Below are 23,012 nucleotides of genomic sequence, written 5' to 3'. Positions count from 1 at the left end.
TTGGCATATACTTAATCATAGTTGAATGTTTAATATGTTTGGACTTGTATATATAAAACTATGAAAATGATGGGTCATTTTTATTTATTTACAGGATAATGATAATGACAAAAATGATTTATTCTTTTTTTTTTTTATAAAATAAATAGCAGGGATGGAATGAATTTGGAGTTATATTTGTCCACTTTCTTTCTTTGATTTGCTCATTAGATAACCTTCAGAAAAAGAAAATTAAACTTCTGCTAACTTATTCCTGAGGAACATAAATGTTTTAAACATGTGAACTTATGTATTATCACTGGCATAATTTTGATATTCTCCTTATTGGCATGGCCATAGCAATTTATAATTGAGTGTTTAATTGGTTTACATTTTCTATATATAATACATTGAATGATAATGAAATATTACCTTTTTCTAATATAAAAAATTATGACGTTTACTAAGCATATATTTTTATTAAGCAATGCCAGGATATAAATTTTAGATTTGTCACAAACACATTTTAATGATCGAACAACAACTTTAAAAAATCAAAACTTCTATAAGATATATTCCCAATGTGTTAAACATGTCAAATATTGTACCTTCACTGACATAAATTATGAATTCTCCTGATTGGTAAATTATGGGTAGTTAAATATTATTTAATTGTTTATATATAATGAATAATATTTTTAATGCCAGGATATAAATTTTAGATTTGTCACAAACACATTTTAATGATCGAACAACAACTTTAAAAAATCAAAACTTCTATAAGATATATTCCCAATGTGTTAAACATGTCAAATATTGTACCTTCACTGACATAAATTATGAATTCTCCTGATTGGTAAATTATGGGTAGTTAAATATTATTTAATTGTTTATATATAATGAATAATATTTTTTACCCAATTTGCAATTAAAATTTTAAACTGATTTCAGCTTACCAATAAATTAAAATATCAGTTTAAAATATTTTTTAAGAAATAATTAAATAATTTTTTTAACCCATGTCATTGCTGTCATCTCTACTTTTAGTGTATGAATATTCAATTAATAATTATTATACTCTTATATAAATTATTACACTAATCAATTTTTCATCAGGAGGGAATGAATTTGGATCAATGGAAGAAAATATTTTTATGTACTTTGTTTTTTTTTTTTTTAAATAACATTTTATATGTATTGTTTAATTTGCTGGTTAGATAACTTTCAAAAAATAAAGCCTCTATTCTATCGAAAGAATAAAATAAAATAAAACCTCTATTAACTTGATATTGATGTCCAATGCAGCAGTACTAAGAACCAAACTTCTTTGCAGGTGCTTCTATAAATAGGACTGAATTGCTTTGCTAAATCTTAGACAAGCAAAAGGCGACCTGAAAACACAAAGAAAATCATACTATATATATTCAGCATTAATTTTCTTTCCTTTTCTTTTATCAAAATGGGTTTTGTGAAGAAGAATCTTGTCCCACAGCTACTTCTAACTCTGGTTCTTAACATCCTGCTGCTTTGCATGGCTGAAGTCCATTATTATGATTTTGTCGTACGAGCTTAATATACATACACTTTCTGCAATATGGCTTTTAAGTTTTTTTATTTACCTTTTACGTGATTTAGTAAGATTGTTTAATCTGGGTGCAGCTGAAGGAAAGCAACTTTACAAAGTTGTGTAGTTCAAAGAATATGTTGGCAGTGAATGAAAGCTTTCCTGGTCCAGTACTTACTGTTCGCAGAGGGGACTTGGTCTATGTTAATGTTCATAACAGAGGCAAATATGGTGTCACTATTCATTGGTATTAACTGTATCCTTTACTTGAATCTTAATTCAGTTTACATGTAGTCAGGTTGTTCATTCTAATACCATTTTCAACTTGACAGGCATGGTGTCAGGCAACCAAGAAATCCGTGGTCAGATGGTCCTGAGTACGTAACCCAGTGTCCAATTCAACCAGGGTCAAACTTCACTCATGAGATTATTTTATCTGATGAAGAAGGAACCCTATGGTGGCATGCCCATAGCGATTGGTCTCGTGCTACTGTCCATGGTGCCTTTGTGATTTTACCCCCTGAAGGGAAAAAATACCCGTTTCCTGAACCGGATGAAGAACAAATAATTGTCCTTGGTATCTTATCTATATATAAACCTTCTGTTTGTTTTCACTTTCAGGAGTTTGTCTGAACTACTGTAGCAAATAACCCATGGCAATAGTACTGATCTGCATATTCTTATGATGAAATGCCAGGATCATGGTACAAGGGGGACGTGATGACTATATATAATGATGCAAAAGAAAGCGGCGGCAATCCGAAAGATTCAGATGCACACACCATTAATGGTTACACAGGGAGTTCAACTGACTGCCCTTCTGGTAAATAAGTCCTCCACTGTCCTAAATCATAATGTAAAACTCGATTAGTCCGTTCACATTCCTAAAGGGTGTCAAAAATCTCGATTTGTGTTTTTTTGTCCAACAAGATTAGGTTAAAATATCTATAATACAAATGAAATGGCAACCTTTTTCTAACTTAAATTAAGGCCTGGAGCTTGAGACAGTAATTTATCACTCATGAAAATCTTACCCGATTACAAAAGAGCCCGCTGAAAATTTTTTGGCAATCAGGACTTGATTGTATGCAATTAATATTTGCAGGAGAAATGTTCCGTATGAATGTGACACAAGGCAAGACGTATCTTCTGCGGATTATAAATGCAGCAATGAATGTGGAACAATTTTTTGGGATTGCCGGACATAACCTCACACTTGTGGGAATGGATGCTGCCTACACCAAACATCTCAACTACGAATACTTGATGATAACACCAGGACAAACAATGGATGTTTTGTTCACAGCCAATCAATCTCCAAGTTAATACTACATGGTTTCAACTCCATATTTTGATGCTTTTGCTCAATTTGATAGTCACAATGTCACAGCAGTGATAAAATACCAAGGCGATTATACTCCTCCATCTTTCATTCCTTCACCCAACTTACCTGACTTGCGAAATGCAACTGCTGCAGTAAACTTCACCGCCTCCTTAAAGAGCTTGGCAAACTCCGAGCATCCAGTTTCGGTTCCGGAAGATATTACAAGACATATATTCATAGCTATTTCCTTAAATGTCTTGCCTTGTGTTCCTGAGGGACGAAACTGCTCAGGGCCAAAAGTTGATAACAGTTCTACCATCATATCTGCAAGCTTAAACAACATAAGTTTTGCAACACCAAGTGTGGACATACTTGATGCATATTACAGGTAATTCTTAAAATTAAACTTTTCTGATTCAATATACATCATGCAAAATCTGCATATATAATAAATATCTTATTACTACTGTTATTACTTTCTTTTCAGCAATATAGGAGGTGTTTTCAACGAAAGTTTCCCGGATAATCCTCATTTCTTCAACTTTACTGGAGATGTGACGGGTATTTCACACTACACAACTCAAGGGACAGAGGTGTTAATGCTGAATTACGGTGAAGCAGTAGAACTTGTGTTCCAGGGGACTAATATTCAATCAGCAGAAAACCACCCAATGCATCTCCATGGCTTTAGCTTCTGTGTGGTGGGAGTGGGTACCGAGAATTTTGATAATCAGACTGATCCCAAGAATTACAATATAAAAAATCCACCTTATGTTAACACCATTGGTGTCCCCAAGAATGGATGGATAGCTATCAGGTTCATTGCTGACAATCCCGGTAAGTAAGTAATATAACTAATAGTTAACTAATTACATATTCTTTTTCGTCTATTAATTGGGTTGAGAGAGAATAATTTAATCTTCATATTGGATTAAAATATACTATATTATATTTTACCATCCATTAATTTAATCTGAGTGATAATTTTCAAATACTTAATGCAGGTGTACAATAGATGAGATAATTAATTAAATAATTATGTTGAAGAAAGTTGATAATTTTGATATTTTATTTTACATGCAGTCTAAATATTCTTCTTTTTATTGCTCAGGAGTATGGTTTATGCACTGTCATTTGGAACGACATGCAACATGGGGCATGGACACTGTGGTTATAGTGAGGAACGGAAGCACACCCGGAACAAGCATTCGGCCACGCCCTCATTACATGCCTAAATGTCAAAACTTGTACTAGTAATATAAGAAAATTAGTGAATGGATGTCCTCTCAACCAAAAAACAAATATGATGCTAATATATAAATCTATGAATAAAATTGGTTTGACTATTTCTAATACACTATGATTGAATCCTTTCATAATTAATATTTTATTTTTAAAATATAAATAGAGTATTTTTGTACATTTAATTAATTAATGTTTATAACTTTTTGTTAATAAATAAGATAAATTATGAAATATAGAAAAAACTATTGAATCTGAATAGAATCTTTCTTTAGTGAAAAACCCATTCCATCTTAATTAGAGAAGGAATTCATCAATATCTTTAGCGAGAAGATATAATTTTACTAACTATTTTGCAAATAAAGGTATTCACCGGCTTATTTAATTATTAGTTTTTTATCTGTGCGTTGAACAACCATTATTACTATTTAAATTATAAAATTAAGTTCATAAATATAATTTAAAAAACTTTTCAATATTTAATATTGATTTATAATATTTTAAAAAATAATAATCAAGTTAGATAATCACTAATTAGTATCAAAAAATTAAATTAGTTACATATATAATTAAAATAATAAAATATTAATAATTATTGATTAATTCTAAGTATATTTTATTCGATTCAATTTTTTTTTTCTTTATACTTTTATATATTATAAATTTATGAGAAAACTAGCACGTTACATACTATACAACATGGACAGTCATTTTTATTATAAGAAAAAACATTGCTGTTATAAAAATATGAGTATTATATGAGTTCCATTCCAACAGAATCACTCATAGCTACTTAAATGGAAAAGAAAAAAGAGAACCGTCATAACTTTATAATATTATTTACAACTAAGCTACGAATAGTTATAATGGAATGGAGCCCATTTAATAATCTGTCACGTTTTGGAAATACAGGGTTGTCTCCATAATAAAATGCCAAAAGGAGAACATTCTGTCAGTTCAATCTAAAATCAATTTAAATTAGCTAATACTGAATAAATTAAAATATTTATAAATACTAACCAAACTAAATTAACAGTCTTACTAATGAATAAAAAAATATTTATGATTTATTTAATTAGATTAAAGTGACAGGAAACAAAGATAATTTTGATTTCTAAACAATATAATATATGATTATTTTAAAATTCTACTAATCTTTAATCTTTCTTTATATATTATTTAAAAATAATAAAATCCAACACCTAATCCAACAGCCATCATTCACGTCAATAGAATTTTGAAACTTATCGTAACAAAAGAAAAAAGAATAATAATAATTACTATCACATGCAGACGTTGAATAATAACTTTATTTTTTTCAACCAATTTAAAGGGAACAGAAAGCTTCTTCAGAATTCTTAATTTCTGCTTGAATAACGGAAACTTGTTTTCCATATATAAATATAATCGTGTGGTTGAGATTGAACTATGACATGCATGCTGACCTCTGTGCCTAGTCCGTAATCTACTGTTTTTGCCTTTGATTTATGTTCTTTTACACGTTAGAATTAATTAAATAACCATTAAACTATTACTTTTTAATTAATAAAATATTAAAAATAATAATTTTAAATATTTTTATCAATATTACGATCATTATTTAGTTAGATACTAATCTATTTATTCTCAAAAAGATACTAATCTATTAATTACTATAATATTAAAAATATTACTATTAAAAATTAAAATTATTACTTAATTATAAATATTACTAATCTATCAATTATAAAGACTGAATAATAATTGTGATTTTGAAAGGGTTAATTAGCAATTTAGTTAAAAATTTGAACTAAAAAGCGGTGAAGAAATCTGAAGGCATACGTAATTGCTAAGAAAGAGATCAACAATAAAAAATCTATAATTAATAAGTTGAAATGAAATATAATAAATTAATATTCATTTTTCATGTTGAAAACAATATGAGACAGGAGGAGGCATTCACATACTGTAAAATCCACTAGGAATGCATTTTCTTTTATCTTTTCTTCTTTTTTCTATTAATTTTAAGCGATATGATAGCATGCATTCGTTCAATTAAATATTAACACGTGTAATATTTATGAATCTAATCTGACTGTAATTATGTATTTTAATTTAAATAAAAGTTTGAATTCGAATTTTTTATCCATATTTATAATGAAATACACAAAAAAATACAAATACAAATGGTTTCACTGTTTAAGAAATTTTAATATAAGATATTTTTTTAGATAAAATAAGATATGTAGTTAAAAGGAAATATTTCACCATTAACAAGTATTAATTGGTAAGAATTTAGTCATTTTTACTTTGATCAACCATTATTATCATATTTTTCAAGTTTAATAATATATATTTAAAACTTAACTCTGTTAAACTAGTATTATCGAATTAATGACTTTTTAAATAATAATTTAATAGTTAAATAATTGAACTGTGAATTATTAAACTCAAAACTCACACTTATGGCTAACTCAAGTGGCGAAAGTGATTGCTCTTGAGAGGTGGAGGTCTTGAGTTCAAATCTCATCTCTATATTAGGTGAGATTTCATTTTTATGGCGAGTGCAAAATGATGATTATCCTTATTGTGTAGCCCATAGCCAATTAGGCTTCCTATAAATTATAAAAAATTAAACTTTGAAATCATATTATTAAATACGTATAAAATAATTATAATAACAATTAATCATATTTACAATTTAAAACTTTTTAATAATAAAATATCTTTCTCTATCATACTGTTTTTTTTATCTAGAAAAGAACTACATATTAAAAGTCATAATACTTATTCTAAAAAAGTATCCAAAAAAAGTCTAACACAACACATGTAAAACGACACTTCATATTCTTCTTGTTTCTTTTGTTTTTTTAATTAAAAATACTGGAACCTTCACCTAACATATGGTGGGGTTGATCTTTTCTTTATATTTCAAAATGTTGATTAGGATTAAGTCTATAAATTGTTTTTGTGTTTAGTTTTGCAAGATTAGGAGATCAGTAATTAGATGATTTAATTGGTTAAATTTGTTTATTGTTTAATTACAAGGCGGTTAATAGTCTTTGTGATACTGATTATATAAATGGTTATGCTAACATGTTGTAAATGGTGGGCCTTCGGTTAAAAAGCTATTCCAATACTAAAATGGCTATTGGAATGTAAAAACACATGTTGATATAAACATAAATAAAAATACACGTCAAATCTAAAAATAAATATAAAGAGATATTGATATTAACTAATATTAATTATGTTAATAAGGCAGAAAATTACAATTACATAAAAGTATTTTCTATTAAATATTGATATATTCTTGAACAAGTCCAGTTATTTAAATGTCAATCTATTTTTTTTATTTTTCTTTTGCTGCTTTCACCCGCACTTTGCTATTTAGATATAAAGAGAAATAATTATTCATCAGCGAATATGAAATTTTTTTATTCTTTCAAAAAGGTATTAAAATTTATTTACTAAAATTGATTAATAAAAGATAAAAAATACTACTTTAGAAAAATTTAATAAAAGATAAAGAAAAAAGAAATTGAGAAAGAGAGAAAGCTAGGATTTGATATAATGAGTTTTTCTTGTAACTAAACATTTTGTTATGTTCTCTTGTATTTTGAGGTTTGAAGGTTTTTCCACATTATATAGTATGTTTCTAACAGTTCTATTTTATTAGAGATTCTTTTTCTATATTTTATCTTAAAATTAATTTTTAAAAGAGTTACTTTATAAAATAATACCTAAAAGATTCTTTATTCTTTAGATAAAAAGTAAGAATTTAAAAATTAATTTTCACTTTTTATTCTAATTTTAATAAATATATTATAAATATTTTTATGTATTTTATTAATTGGTATTTTCATTTTTTTCTATTGGCAATGATTAAAAGAAAAAGTAAAGAACAATTGATACAATTCTTATACACAAAATACATAAGAAAAGAAACGAAATACTATAAGTACAAGTATTAATCGATTTTGTTTTAAATATTGGCAGCAGTGGGATATGCAGAAAGCACAGTTGCTTGATGTTGGCCAAATTCTTTTAGAAAAATTTAATAAAATTATAATAATGGTGGTGGGGAAATATGATGACTCTTTTCTTAAGCCAACTATGAGTTATACTCAAAACTGAACTGCCATTAACATACTATAGATACTAAATCACTAAATATATTAAATTATATTTAAAATTTTAATTTTTAAATCGAAACTTACTAAATTTACATATTATTTTTTATTTACATAACTTTTTTAAAATAATACATTTAAATATTAATAATTTTTAATTTTATATACTATATTTTAATTTTTAAAAATTTTAAAATTTAATAATTAAACTCTAATGAATTCACACACCATCTTTATAATTAATTCTTTAGATCTTTTTTTAGTGATTAGGTCTCCCGATAATCATGTCTTCGAAGTCGTGACAGCAATTAACAAAGGCCTATTGTTAGAATTTTTATTTCCCTAAATTAATTGTTTAGGTTTGCCCCAGCCACCTAAGGGCTGGACCTTTATTCTTTTTTCCTTAACTTAATAATTCCACTATGTGCCCACAATGAAAGACAATTAAAAACTATTTATAGTTTTTACATAGTCATTTATTCTTTTTTTTTTTTTTTGCTTTTTATGATGAGTTAAACAAATAAAAATGTCACGACCCCACCCGTGGGCCCGTGACCGGCACTAGGGAATGGGTAGGCTTAAGGCCACCGAAACCCGTAGTAAGCCTGACACTCACTGATTTAAACAAATCTCAACTCAAATTTATATTATTAAAACCATAAATTATCTTAATAGTTACACTTTACAAAATTACTTCGGTCTACCAGAAAATACTAGGCGAGACCCGAAGCTCAGAAAATTTACAACTGATACATATACTAATTACTACTGCGGAGAATCTAAGATTTACCATTTTACATACCAAATCAAATACTTCACCCGATGATGAAGGAGTTCTTGAATAAGAGTCGCGAGAGAACTAACGATCACGAATCCGAAAAACAATAAATGGAGACCGGTCACCGAGAGTGAGTTAAAATCATACATCTAAAACAGTTTCAAATATCTCAATGTCACATTCATTTAATTTTAAAATAATTAATAAATCACGCGAACCATACGTGTCATGTTAAAACATATGTGTCATGCCATGCTTAAACAAAATTTATTCCACATGCAACGGGATGATTACTTCAGTGAGAACTCTAATCCCAACTCTAAAATCTCGATTATTTCAACACTTATGTCTCAACTAACCTCAACTCTATCATCTCAAACCTCTCATTCCAATAGGACTGGCCAGAGAGCAAAGCTCGACCAGGACCTTACCTCCAAATTCCAGGTCACTTAACTCTCAGCCTTAGCCTTTTGTCTCTCTTATCCAATAAGACTGGCGCCCCGAGAGCAAAGCTCGACCAGGGACCTTACCTCCAGTCTGGTCACTTAAATATCCAAATAAGAAATCTAGTAGCCATTCGGCTCTCTTAATCCAATAAGACTGGCGCCCCGAGAGCAAAGCTCGACCAGGGACCTTACCTCCAGTCTGGTCACTTAAATATCCAAATAAGCCGAGCAATGCTCGACCAGGGACCTTTACTCCGGCAACCACACTCTACTAAGCCCAGAGAGCGATGCTCGACCAGGGCAGGTCCTAATCTTTCTTTCTCAAAATTTTTACCTCTTTACCTTTTTCTTATCTCTCTCATATTATATTGGACACTCATCCAACTCCTATGTTCTACTGCCGTCCCATCCTGAGTCATCATGCAATATTAAAATTGGTAATAAAGGAAAAACATATTTAAATAGTAACTAAAAGCATCATGCAAATGATAATAATAATAATTGAATGAAAAATTGAAATTGCAAATAAATATTCTCAGTAGCAAATCAAATTTTATGCATGACACGTGCGTAAACGATATATGACTTTAACTCACAGAATTAGGCGACCTCCTAGCTCGGCCTTAGGTGTCTCGGTAGGAGCGAGCCGAACAGATGATCATCTAATCACGGAAAACAATTTATCAAAACGATGAAACAATTACAATAGATCCTAGGTCTAGATTCCTAGGATCGCCTAAGAATCTCGACTCGGGAACTACCGAAAATTCGGCAGAACCTCCCCTACAACACGAACATTACCCCCCGTAAAAACGGGTCCAGGACTGCCGGAAAAACACTCCAAATACTTACAATTAAAACAACGGAGTCGGGTCCCCAAACTTCACTATTTCCGACTCCGCCACACAAAGACAAAACACAAGGCGGACAATTATTTTGACCCACAAATACCATCAAATACACAATATAAACCAAAAGACACAATTAAACTAAGAATTTCTAAAAATGACGGGCTAAAGAAAATTACCAAGACGCTTTCGGTCGGCCGACTACGCCTCCGGCCGGAGTCCGATCGACGATCCGAACACACCATCGGACTCACAACGACGCGCTGATGACGATCCCCGCTTTCGATTTTCCGATCTGACACCCGACCATCCGGAGAAATTTGCGGACGATCTCGACCGTCGATTCACAAACGAAGCCCGATCGCCACGAAACCGGTGCCATCGCGAAGCTTGAGCTGAGGAGAGTCGGGATACATCCTCCGATCGTCCCTCCTCCGCCGGATCTCGCCGGAAAAGCTGAAAAACGCCGGCTGCCACCATTTTCTCTCTCCACCGGATCTTCCGTTTTCGGCCACCACTGGCGTCGCCGCTGCTACCAAAGAAAGCTCTCGTCGAGAGGAGCCGATCGCCACCCAACTCGGCCGCCAACAACGCCGGAAACACGCCTGGAAGCTGCTGCCACACGCGCGATTCCCGCCGCCGCTGGAGCTGCTGCTGCCATCGCCGCTGCGCTCGCCAGCGCACGCCGCTCCGTCGGCCAACGCTCCACGCCTTCGACGGTCGCCGCCGACGCCTGCAACTTCCCCTTCTCTCTCTTCCCGACGCCGCACTCTCTCTCTCTCTCCTCCTTTCTTCTTCCCCGACTTCTTTTCTTTCAATATCGACATTAGGCCCCGAACTTTTCCTTATTACAATTTGGTCCCTCAACTTCCTTAATTACTTACAATTTCATCCTGCAGAATTTAAATTTGACCCCCAAACTTCTTTTTAGCCTATCAATTAAGCCCTTAACTATTTAATTTGGGCCAAATTAGAATTACTGAAAATACACAATTACAAAAATACCCCTGACCGACATATTTATTTACGAAAATACCAAACTCACAAATTTCCATTAAAACCCCATAAAAATAAAATTATACTTTCAATCCTTATTCCAAAATAAATTTCCAATTTAGTCCTAACACACAATTAAATTAAATAATCAATTTTTCCAAAATTCTTTTATAAACACATCCTTTACAATTCTACCATAATTTTCCAATATATAATTTTACTTATATAAATATGCATTTGGAAAAATTTGAATAACCAAAATATAATCATTTTAAATTAAACCCAATAATAATGAGGCTAAAATTAACTTAAATAAAAACTCATTATTAAATATATAAAAATTCCGGGTGTTACATTCTCCCCCCCTTAAAAAAAAATTCGACCTCGAATTTTAAAAGAAAAGGGGCTACACTCTAAGACTGAAACTAATTAGGAACCTCTCATCTCCAACCCGGCTTCTCGGAAACTTTTCCTGGTAAACTAACTAAACCACAAGACTCATCGACAAAACCCTTAAACAAAACTGAACTCGAAAATCCGCGATCCTCACTTACTACTCCTCGGAAACCAAATCTTCACTTGCTTCCACACACTAAGGGTCCAACACGAGCAAAGATCGAAAATACACTTCCTCAGCTCAAACTTACAAACAACTGGATTTAACCTCAGAGAACATTACTAATACTTGGCGGCAAGTCCAACTTACATGCCACCTCACCAACCCTGCCGACAAAACCAAGGGTCTCCCACACAAGAAGGGCCAATTCCGATCCCTGCCAAAAATCCACTCACCAAGTTTCCTTCCTAATGACGCGCCTTCGCACGTACGGGGAAAAATCCTTAACATCTACATCACATCATCCTCGACATAACATCCATCCCGATCGCATCAACCGACACAACCATGCCATCCCCGACACAAGATTCCTCCTTGACTGAAATCCAAAAGCGTCCTTTATTATCTAACATGGGGCCTATGACTCCACAAACTTACTCTCATGACTCGTCATCCGGAGAATTCTCAAGCTAACACTATTTACTTTGAAAAATTTACTTATTTATTTACTTTATAATCATCAACGATAAAAACTTTATTATCTTGAAAAATACTTTTACAAAATCGTAAAATCTCTAGCCATTTTTCTTTATATAAAATTCTACAATATCGCTGCGGGTGATGATGCCCCTATCACCAAGGGTTGCAATGCACAATGTATGATGCATGTCCTAAAATGAATTTATGCATGCCTAACGTTGAAATGCCATAATGCATTCTTACGAATCGCAATATTGTATTTTAAAACACTTGTTCTACTTAGAAAAATAAATAATGTTCGCTTAAGTTTCTCCGGATTCGAGCGTCGAAAATCTTCGCCACCTTTCTTAAGCTTCTTACAATCACCAAAACTCAACCATAGAGCTCCGACATCTACTCGACTTCCCGGTGCACTACTTTCGGTAGCTACTCAATAAGACGATGCCCGATGCGATGACGAGGCGAGCTCATGACATGACTGCAACCACGCTCTATACTAAAACAGACCGCGGTGCCCACTATCGGAAACAACAAGACAAACTTGATCCTAACTCCGCGATTGCAGGGAAAAATCTTAACTTAGGTCGAAGGAAATCTAAACCTAAGCTCTGATACCAACTTTGTCACGACCCCACCTTGGGCCCGTGACCGACTAGGAATGGGTAGGCTTAAGGCCACCGAAACCCGTAGTAAGCCCCGACACTCACTGATTTAAACAAATCTCAACTCAAATTTATATTATTAAAACCATAAATTATCTTAATAGTTACACTTTACAAAATTACTTCCCGGTCTACCCGGAAAATACTAGGCGAGACCCGGGAAGCTCGGAAAATTTACAACCGATACATATACTAATTACTACTCTGCGGAGAATCTAAGATTTACCATTTTACATACCAAATCAAATACTTCACCCGATGATGAAGGAGTCGGGTTCTTGAATAAGAGTCGCGAGAGAACTAACGATCACGAATCCGAAAACAATAAATGGAGACCGGTCTAGAGTGAGTTAAAATCATACATCTAAAACAGTTTCAAATATCTCAATGTCACATTCATTTAATTTTAAAATAATTAATAAATCACGCGAACCATACGTGTCATGTTAAAACATATGTGTCATGCCATGCTTAAACAAAATTTATTCCACATGCAACGGGATGATTACTTCAGAACTCTAATCCCAACTCTAAAATCTCGATTATTTCAACACTTATGTCTCAACTAACCTCAACTCTATCATCTCAAACCTCTCATTCCAATAGGACTGGCCAGAGCAAAGCTCGACCAGGGACCTTACCTCCAGTCCGGCCACTTAACTCGACCTTAGCCTTTTGTCTCTCTTATCCAATAAGACTGGCGCCCCCGAGAGCAAAGCTCGACCAGGGACCTTACCTCCCGGTCACTTAAATATCCAAATAAGAAATCTAGTAGCCATTCGGCTCTCTTAATCCAATAAGACTGGCCGAGAGCAAAGCTCGACCGGGGACCTTACCTCCGGTCACTTAAATATCCAAATAAGCCGGCTCTGAGAGCAATGCTCGACCGGGGACCTTTACTCCCGGCAACCACACTCTACTAAGCCCAGAGAGCGATGCTCGGCCAGGCAGTCCTAATCTTTCTTTCTCAAAATTTTTACCTCTTTACCTTTTTCTTATCTCTCTCATATTATATTGGACACTCATCCAACTCCTATGTTCTACTGCCGTCCCATCCTGAGTCATCATGCAATATTAAAATTGGTAATAAAGGAAAAACATATTTAAATAGTAACTAAAAGCATCATGCAAATGATAATAATAATAATTGAATGAAAAATTGAAATTGCAAATAAATATTCTCAGTAGCAAATCAAATTTTATGCATGACACGTGCGTAAACGATATATGACTTTAACTCACAGAATTAGGCGACCTCCTAGCTCAGCTTAGGTGTCTCGGTAGGAGCGAGCGAACAGATGATCATCTAATCACGGAAAACAATTTATCAAAACGATGAAACAATTACAATAGATCCTAGGTCTAGATTCCTAGGACTGACTGTCTAAGAATCTCGACTCGGGAACTACCGAAAATTCGGCAGAACCTCCCCTACAACACGAACATTACCCCCCGTAAAAACGGGTCCAGGACCTGCCAGAAAAACACTCCAAATACTTACAATTAAAACAACGGGAGTCGGGTCCCCAAACTTCACTATTTCCCGACTCCGCCACACAGCACAAAACACAAGGCAGGCAACTGACAGACAATTATTTTTGACCCACAAATACCATCAAATACACAATATAAACCAAAAGACACAATTAAACTAAGAATTTCTAAAAAATGACGGGCTAAAGAAAATTACCAAGACGCTCGGTCGCTCGGTCGACTCGCCTCCAGCCGCCGGAGTCCGATCGACGATCCGAACACACCATCGGACTCACAACGACGCGCTGATGACGATCCCCGCTTTCGATTTTCCGATCTGACACCCGACCATCCGGAGAAATTTGCGGACGATCTCGACCGTCGATTCACAAACGAAGCCCGATCGCCACGAAACCGGTGCCATCGCGAAGCTTGAGCTGAGGAGAGTCGGGATACATCCTCCGATCGTCCCTCCTCCGCCGGATCTCGCCGGAAAAGCTGAAAAACGCCGGCTGCCACCATTTTCTCTCTCCACCGGATCTTCCGTTTTCGGCCACCACTGGCGTCGCCGCTGCTACCAAAAGAAAGCTCTCGTCGAGAGGAGCCGATCGCCACCCAACTCGGCCGCCAACAACGCCGGAAACACGCCTGGAAGCTGCTGCCACACGCGCGATTCCCGCCGCCGCTGGAGCTGCTGCTGCCATCGCCGCTGCGCTCGCCAGCGCACGCCGCTCCGTCGGCCAACGCTCCACGCCTTCGACGGTCGCCGCCGACGCCTGCAACTTCCCCTTCTCTCTCTTCCCGACGCCGCACTCTCTCTCTCTCTCCTCCTTTCTTCTTCCCCGACTTCTTTTTCTTTCAATATCGACATTAGGCCCCCGAACTTTTCCTTATTACAATTTGGTCCCTCAACTTCCTTAATTACTTACAATTTCATCCTGCAGAATTTAAATTTGACCCCCAAACTTCTTTTTAGCCTATCAATTAAGCCCTTAACTATTTAATTTGGGCCAAATTAGAATTACTGAAAATACACAATTACAAAAATACCCCTGACCGACATATTTATTTACGAAAATACCAAACTCACAAATTTCCATTAAAACCCCATAAAAATAAAATTATACTTTCAATCCTTATTCCAAAATAAATTTCCAATTTAGTCCTAACACACAATTAAATTAAATAATCAATTTTTCCAAAATTCTTTTATAAACACATCCTTTACAATTCTACCATAATTTTCCAATATATAATTTTACTTATATAAATATGCATTTGGAAAAATTTGAATAACCAAAATATAATCATTTTAAATTAAACCCAATAATAATGAGGCTAAAATTAACTTAAATAAAAACTCATTATTAAATATATAAAAATTCCGGGTGTTACAAAAAACGCTTTAAACTTATAAGATTTTTGGTAGCAATCAACATACAGCAATAGATACATAAATGAACCATCAAAGAACCTCTTGTGACACATATAGTTATTATACTCACTTCTTGAGTATCTGTAGTTGATCATAATGTGCCAAATCTTTTATGTCATTGCCTTGGATATTGCTTCAAGCTATATAATGAACTTAATAGGTAAACATGGTGTTCCTTTTTATGGACTCTAAAATCCTTGGTGATGCATTTAGATTTTCTCTTCAAGTGTGCCATGTAATAAAGCTGTTGTGACATCTAGTTCTTTAAGCTCTAAGTTAAATTAATAAACAAAACACAAATAAGATACGCTTTAGAACTAGAGAGAACATTTTATTTCACTCAACACACTCTCTAAATAAAGCGCTTAATTGCTAAGCATAGTTTGCACCTTGCATCCTCAACTTTGTGATTTCATTTTTCCTTCTGAAAACTTATTTCCATAATCTTCTAGCCATATTCTTGTTTTATAAGTTCCCAAGTTTAATTCTTATGAAGTGACACAATTTCCTCACTCATAGTTGTCATAATCTTTTATAATCTTTCTCATTAAACATAAACCACATAACCAAACAATTATGAAGTAGAAAATCAATAGGAGAACCAAACTATACCAACTTAGGAGTTTTCAACTTTAAGGAGATCAACATAGATATACTTACAAGGTAGTAAGCCATTTGAATAGCTTCAGTCTAAAAATGCTTTGATAATAATTTAGACTGTAAGCACAGTTCTATTGTTTATTTTACTGGCGATATGATTATTTAGAAATTCCTTCAATCTTATGAAACTCATCAAATTTAGTTGAGTAGTATCCTAAATTGTCAACTATCCTCGAGCGCTCGAGCTACTTTTCAATTAAGGCTATCCACTATATAAAAATGGCAAATACTTCATTCTTATATTTCAAGAAGCAAACTTATACCTTTCTTGAATAATCATCAATGGAGGTTAACAGAAACTATGATTCGTATAGAGATGTCACAAGAGAAGGACACTAAATTTTCCAATGAACATAATCCATCATACCCTTAGCTGTATGAACAACCATACATCAGGGTAGCTTGCCACCATTATCATAAGGTCAGTCATCTGATTGAACGAACCCCTGCTCTAATGCCAATCGAAGCACCATATATATAGCACCGATAAAAAATAAATCATCACACAAACAATTCTTACAAAAGATAAGCAAAATTCAAATTTTAAACCTTATCTCTCAAGTTGAGAAAGCACAATATCTACATTAATATTAATCACATTATCAAAAAAATTCTACTTAGATTTAGTATATGTCCCGACTTATAAAAACTAAACCGATAAATAATTGAAACATATTCATTAATTTTAAATAAAAAAATATTATATCAATTATACAATATCAAAGACGTCGAAATCCAATAATCACCTTGCAAATTCTTTAACGATAAATCAGCAAACTATGCAATTTTTCCAGTAAATTATATGACTATTTACACGCCCAACATCACTTGAATCCTCAACTTTTGGGTCCTGATCTTCTAATTCTATACATATCCAATAATACATATTTATATTGTTTATCTATTTCAGTTTAGCCTAAGCGGTTAATTCTTATCTATACTAAATATATACGCTGCAGTAAATAAGAGAATGAGCATTTTAAACTTTGATATTAGTAATTAATATATTTTAAAGTATTTAATATTAATAAATATGTATTAATCATCTATAAGTTTGATATATATACACCTAAACTAGATAAGAATTTCCAATCCAAACTTAAGTTTCTATGTTTCAAGAAAATTTAGTTATCTCTAAATTAAATTCAACATAATTTTGTACATTTTTACCTGATTTAAAAAAAATACGTCCATTATATTATTTTTAGAATTACTTCTTTCATTATCTACATGAATAAATATCCGCTTGATTTTAGATATATTAAAAGAAAACATAAGTTTAGCACGAAAAGAATTAGTGTATCAGTTTCAAAATTTAAAAAAGAAAAGGTAATTATCCCATTTGTTACTAAAATTTTGTACAACATTAATTTATTTAGTTTCAATTTTTTAAATTTTATTGGTGTCAAACATTCTATTTTAGTGTTAGATTGAGTTAACTAAACGGATTTCGGCCAGTTTTTAGGGTACCAACATTAATGAATCGAGTTGTATATTTAAACGAAATAAAATAGCTAATAGCATATACAAAGAGTTGAATAATCACATGAAATATTTTTTTGGCTATGAAATTATAACAACTTTAAATTAATGTGTTGGATTTGAGAAATTTCAGAATGACTAATCTTTTGAAAAATTTACAAATTCACTAAGAGGATAAAACTGTAAGGTCAATAGAACTAATATCTCATGTAATTTAGTTCAAAATTGTTACTTAGTATGCTGATTGAAGTTAGATAATTAAATTGTATAGTAATATGGGGTCCAACAATTATGGTAGATTCTAAAATTAATTGAACATATAAAATCAAATAAAGTTGGCTAAAAGTGATATAAAAAGAAAATAAATATAGTGCTAAATAAAAATAAAATGTAAAGTTTTAGTACCAAATGCGATAACTGTCCTGATCAAAAACTTATAACCACAAAATATAAATATCCTTTTATTTTTCACTCTCTTTTAAGGAAATTATTTGACATTATGAAAAATGTTTTTTTATGTACATATGATCCAAGAATGAGACTTGACAACTGAAAATTTTAATTATTTAAAAAATATCTCAACAGGATGCCAAGAGATTCTTTTCTTTTTCTTCTATTCAGAAAACAAAAGGCCAATCGATAAATCCCCATGTCCTTTTCATGTGTTTTGTTAGGCCTTCTTGCAAAAATTCAATATAGGAACGACTGGTAGGAATCAAACCGTGTTATTGCTTCTATAAAAAGGTCACCCCACATCACATGTATTTCTTACCAAAAGAGCAAGGGCGACCTGAAAACACACACAAAACAAAACTCTCTATAGAGGGTCTAAGCAGTCTTGAAAATGGAGTTCCTGAACAAGAATCTTGTCTTAGGGTTACTTTCCTTTCTGTTTCTTGATTTTTTGATCATTTGCATGGCTGAAGTACATCATTATGAATTTGTTGTAAGTTCTTTTCTTTCTTTGCATCTCTTCCTGTAGAGTAGTGATCTATATATATATATATATATATAGAGAGAGAGAGAGAGAGAGAGAGAGAGAGAGAGTGAGTGTGTCCAAAGCTATGGTCATAGTTTCTTGATAGGCAATAATCGTAGAAGTTCTTGGAGAAAGTGTCAAGTCTTTGGATTCTTTCGTAATAATGTTTAATTATTTATTGAGTTATTTTTATACATGGGTTGCAGATAAAAGAGAGCAACTTTACAAAGCTGTGTAGTTCAAAGAGCATGTTGGCAGTAAACGAGAGTTTTCCAGGACCGGTAATTAAAGTTCGCAGAGGAGACTTTGTTAATGTTACCGTCCATAACCAAGGAACATATGGCATTACTATCCATTGGTAACTGTGTTTTTCTCTTTCCCCCTCCCTCTCACAAACAGTAGATCAGGAAAATTCTTTTTCTATTTGTAAGAGTATCTGAATACATGTGAATTATTTAGTGTTAAAATTGTAAAATAATAATATAATATAATATATATATATATATATATTTTTTTTTTACCTAAACTTAGTTACATAAACTATAACAAATAGGAGGGTGACACGTATATATAAGTGTTTTGCAATTAGATATATATTATATTATTTAAAACTAATTAATAAATATCAATTATCTACGGATTTACATAAACGAAACATATATTAAATTTATAAAAAAAAAAAAAAACCTTTCATATTTAATATTTAAAAAAAAAAGTAACTTTCTCCGCATGCTGGGATGTATACAATTGATAATGGAAAATGACTAATCAAAATTAACATGCATGTATGAACAAGATTATTAATAAATAACCTTTGATAAAAGTCTAAAAGAGGACGATGTCAAAATCATGTTATAAAGTATGTGATAATTTGCATTCTTTTTGACAAATTGACATGAATTATTCGGTGAAAATGATAGAGCTTTTCTATATTTTCTTTCCTTGTTTTTTTCCCTAATTCTTGATGACTTGATAGGCATGGCGTAAAGCAACCAAGAAATCCATGGGCAGATGGTCCAGAATACGTAACTCAATGCCCAGTTCCAGCAAATACAAGCTTCACTCATGAGATTATATTATCTGATGAGGAAGGAACCTTGTGGTGGCATGCTCATAGTGATTGGTCAAGGGCTACTGTGCATGGTGCCTTTGTGATTTTACCTCCTGAAGGGAAATCATACCCATATGATATACAGCCTGATGAAGAACAATTAATTGTGCTTGGTACATTATTTTTAATTTAAATAATTATGTATTATTGGTTTTATAATAAATCTTTTCTGCCTGCCCGGGGCTTGTTTTAAGAAAACCTAATTCAAGGTCTACTGATCTGCATCTTGTAATGATAAACTGGCAGGATCCTGGTATAAGGGAGATGTGATGGCCATATATAAGGAGTCTCTTGAAACTGGAGGCAACCCTAATACATCAGATGCTCACACTATCAATGGTTACACAGGAAACAGCACTGACTGCCCCACTGGTAGGAAAAAAATCTTATATGATATATCCCCAAACAAAATAAAATTAAGAAAACGATTAAAAAAAAAAAACTCAACCATGTTCTAAAAGTAAATTTGACAGTACTGATTATCTAGTGCAATCATGTGCAGGAGAAAAGTTTACAATGAATGTCACATACGGCAAGACATATCTTCTCAGGATTATAAATGCTGTGATGAACGAGGAACAATTCTTTGGAATTGCCGGCCACAATCTTACACTTGTCGGAATGGATGCTGCATACCAAAAACCTTTCACTACAGATTACCTGATGATAACACCAGGACAAACAATGGATGTTCTGTTAACAGCGAACGCAAATCCAAGTCAATATTACATGGTTTCAACTCCATATTTTGATAGTTTTGCTGAGTTCGACGACAGCACTGTCTATGCAGTTGTTCAATACACAGGCAACTACACTCCTCCCACAGCCATTCCTGGACCTACCCTTCCTGAAACCCGAAATGCATCTGCTGCTGTAAATTTTACTGCCTCCTTGAAGAGCTTAAACAGTACAGAGTACCCAATTAGTGTCCCTAAAAGAATTACTAAAAAAATTTTCATGACTGTTAGTTTGAATGTTCTGCCCTGCCCCTCTGGCCGGAATTGCTCCGGGCCGCCTGTTGCCAGCGGTGAAATGACTGTTGCATCTGCGAGCTTGAATAACATCAGCTATAGCTCGCCGACAAATGCTTCTATATTGGAAGCCTATTACAAGTACGTCTTTCAATTACAATTTTTAATTCAGTATGCGTGCCTTTTCTTTTTTCCTTTTTGATTTAAATAATATTTTAAAGACAACTATACAATAATTCTTTTTTTTTTTTTTTTCAACTTTACTCAATTAAAGAAAATAAATATAGTTCAAGAGTAGATTGTCATATCATGATCCATATGATGGTTTCTTAACTTATTTGCCGGGTATGTATTTTGTTTTGACTTTAGTTATTTACATATTCTTACAATTATTATGCCCAAGAATTGTTTGTGGGGTAGGCATAATTAACAAGTTATAATGGCACCCACAGTTAGATGACTCACCATATAATGCTTATATCATATTGACTTCACTATTCTGGATATATTGAATTTTATATCTCCATAGTTAAAGAGTGATATATATTATTTATTTAAATTAATAAAATAATGAAATATATATATATATATATATATATATATATATATATATTTATTGTAAAATTGATAATTTCCAGGCTATTTTCAGAATCTAATGAAATATTTCAATGATATTACAGTGGTACGAGTAGCAGTGTATTCACGAAAAACTTCCCTGTAGCTCCAGAACAATTCAACTTCACGGGAAACGTAACAGGTATTTCACAGTATACAAATCAAGGGACAAAGGTGATAATGATAGATTATGGTGCAGAAGTAGAAATGGTGCTTCAAGGTACTGCTATTCAGTCACCAGAAAATCACCCTATGCATCTCCATGGTTATAGCTATTACTTGGTCGGCATCGGTACCGGTAATTGGGACAATGTCATCAGCGTTAAAAATTACAATCTTTACGATCCGCCATTAATAAATACTGTCGGTGTTCCTCAGAACGGATGGGTAGCCATCAGATTCAAGGCTGACAACCCTGGTAAGTTTTAACAGACTGGTCTTTTGTTCAACAGTCCAATTCTTTTTTTTCTCAAAGTTCAATAATGATGCAGTGTTCTGTTATGAACTTTAGGTGTATGGTTTATGCACTGTCACTTGGAAAGACATACCACATGGGGAATGGACACTGTGGTGATCGTGAAAAATGGAAAAACCGAAGCAACAAGCATCATACCTCCTCCAGCTTACATGCCTCCATGCCCTTCATCTTAATTTGCTGAATGTTTGTTTGTTTGTTTGTTTCTGATTATGTATTAAGATTTGTGTCACATTAATAAAGAGAAATATTCAATTGTGACATATAATTTCCATCTATCAATCTTATAACTTGAAATAAATTTCGAAAAGGAGAATTGCTATAAAAATCTAACTAAAAGGTAATATAAGTGCTAAACATTCTATTTTTTTCATCTTTTGTCCACGTGACATAATTTCCATATTTATGTATATGAGTATAAATAAATAAAATAATTAATCTAAGGAATGTTGTTATAGGAAAATAGTAATAAGGGGTTTAAAGACACTTTATCTATAAAAAATGTTGCTTCTGGTCCCAGGACCCATATTTTTTCCTTTTCTTTCTTCATTCTCCGTCGCCACCACCCAACTTCTTCTCCATTTTCACCACTTCCAGCCAGCTGCACCATCACCCAGCGTCTCCACTCCCTCTTTTTCTTCTTTCCTTGCCGGTACCAACCTTTTCCGTTCTTTCTCACCGGAAAATCGAACTAAAGTGGAGGAGAACACGTTCCTCCTCGCTGTCGATGCTAGACCAGCCACCTACCAGCGTTTTTTGGCCAAACTGATTCCGAAATCGGCTTTCTCATCCCCCAAAATCTTAGGACAGCTCCTCCTTGCCAT

At 33.1% G+C, this 23,012-nt stretch overlaps 1 protein-coding gene and 1 pseudogene across 1 annotated transcript; both read left to right on the top strand.

Annotated features, from left to right (window-relative positions):
• The first annotated feature begins 1,416 nt into the window (after nucleotides 1–1,416).
• On the top strand, nucleotides 1,417–4,224 carry LOC8281430 (annotated as a pseudogene).
• Nucleotides 4,225–18,788: 14,564 nt separating this feature from the next.
• Nucleotides 18,789–22,456, top strand: LOC8281429 (laccase-14). The gene is made up of 7 exons (XM_002527082.4): nucleotides 18,789–18,983; nucleotides 19,223–19,374; nucleotides 19,993–20,240; nucleotides 20,374–20,499; nucleotides 20,630–21,239; nucleotides 21,779–22,131; nucleotides 22,225–22,456. The coding sequence occupies exons 1-7, from the start codon at nucleotides 18,882–18,884 to the stop codon at nucleotides 22,362–22,364; spliced, it is 1,731 nt and encodes a 576-aa protein (XP_002527128.1). The 5' UTR covers nucleotides 18,789–18,881; the 3' UTR covers nucleotides 22,365–22,456.
• Nucleotides 22,457–23,012: the final 556 nt, after the last annotated feature.

This window comes from Ricinus communis, chromosome 2 (genome assembly GCF_019578655.1).
Source record: "Ricinus communis isolate WT05 ecotype wild-type chromosome 2, ASM1957865v1, whole genome shotgun sequence".
In the NCBI taxonomy this organism is placed as follows: Eukaryota; Viridiplantae; Streptophyta; class Magnoliopsida; order Malpighiales; family Euphorbiaceae; genus Ricinus; species Ricinus communis.
This window is presented reverse-complemented; position numbering and strand designations above follow the sequence as displayed.

What these genes read in the sequence shown, in the direction of transcription:
- LOC8281429 (XM_002527082.4), top strand. Translation starts at nt 18,882, where the DNA reads ATGGAGTTCCTGAACAAGAATCTTGTCTTAGGGTTACTTTCCTTTCTG. An exon ending in TATGGCATTACTATCCATTG is followed by an intron (nt 19,375 to 19,992) that starts GTAACTGTGTTT and finishes ATGACTTGATAG; the next exon opens with GCATGGCGTAAAGCAACCAA. An exon ending in AGAACAATTAATTGTGCTTG is followed by an intron (nt 20,241 to 20,373) that starts GTACATTATTTT and finishes ATAAACTGGCAG; the next exon opens with GATCCTGGTATAAGGGAGAT.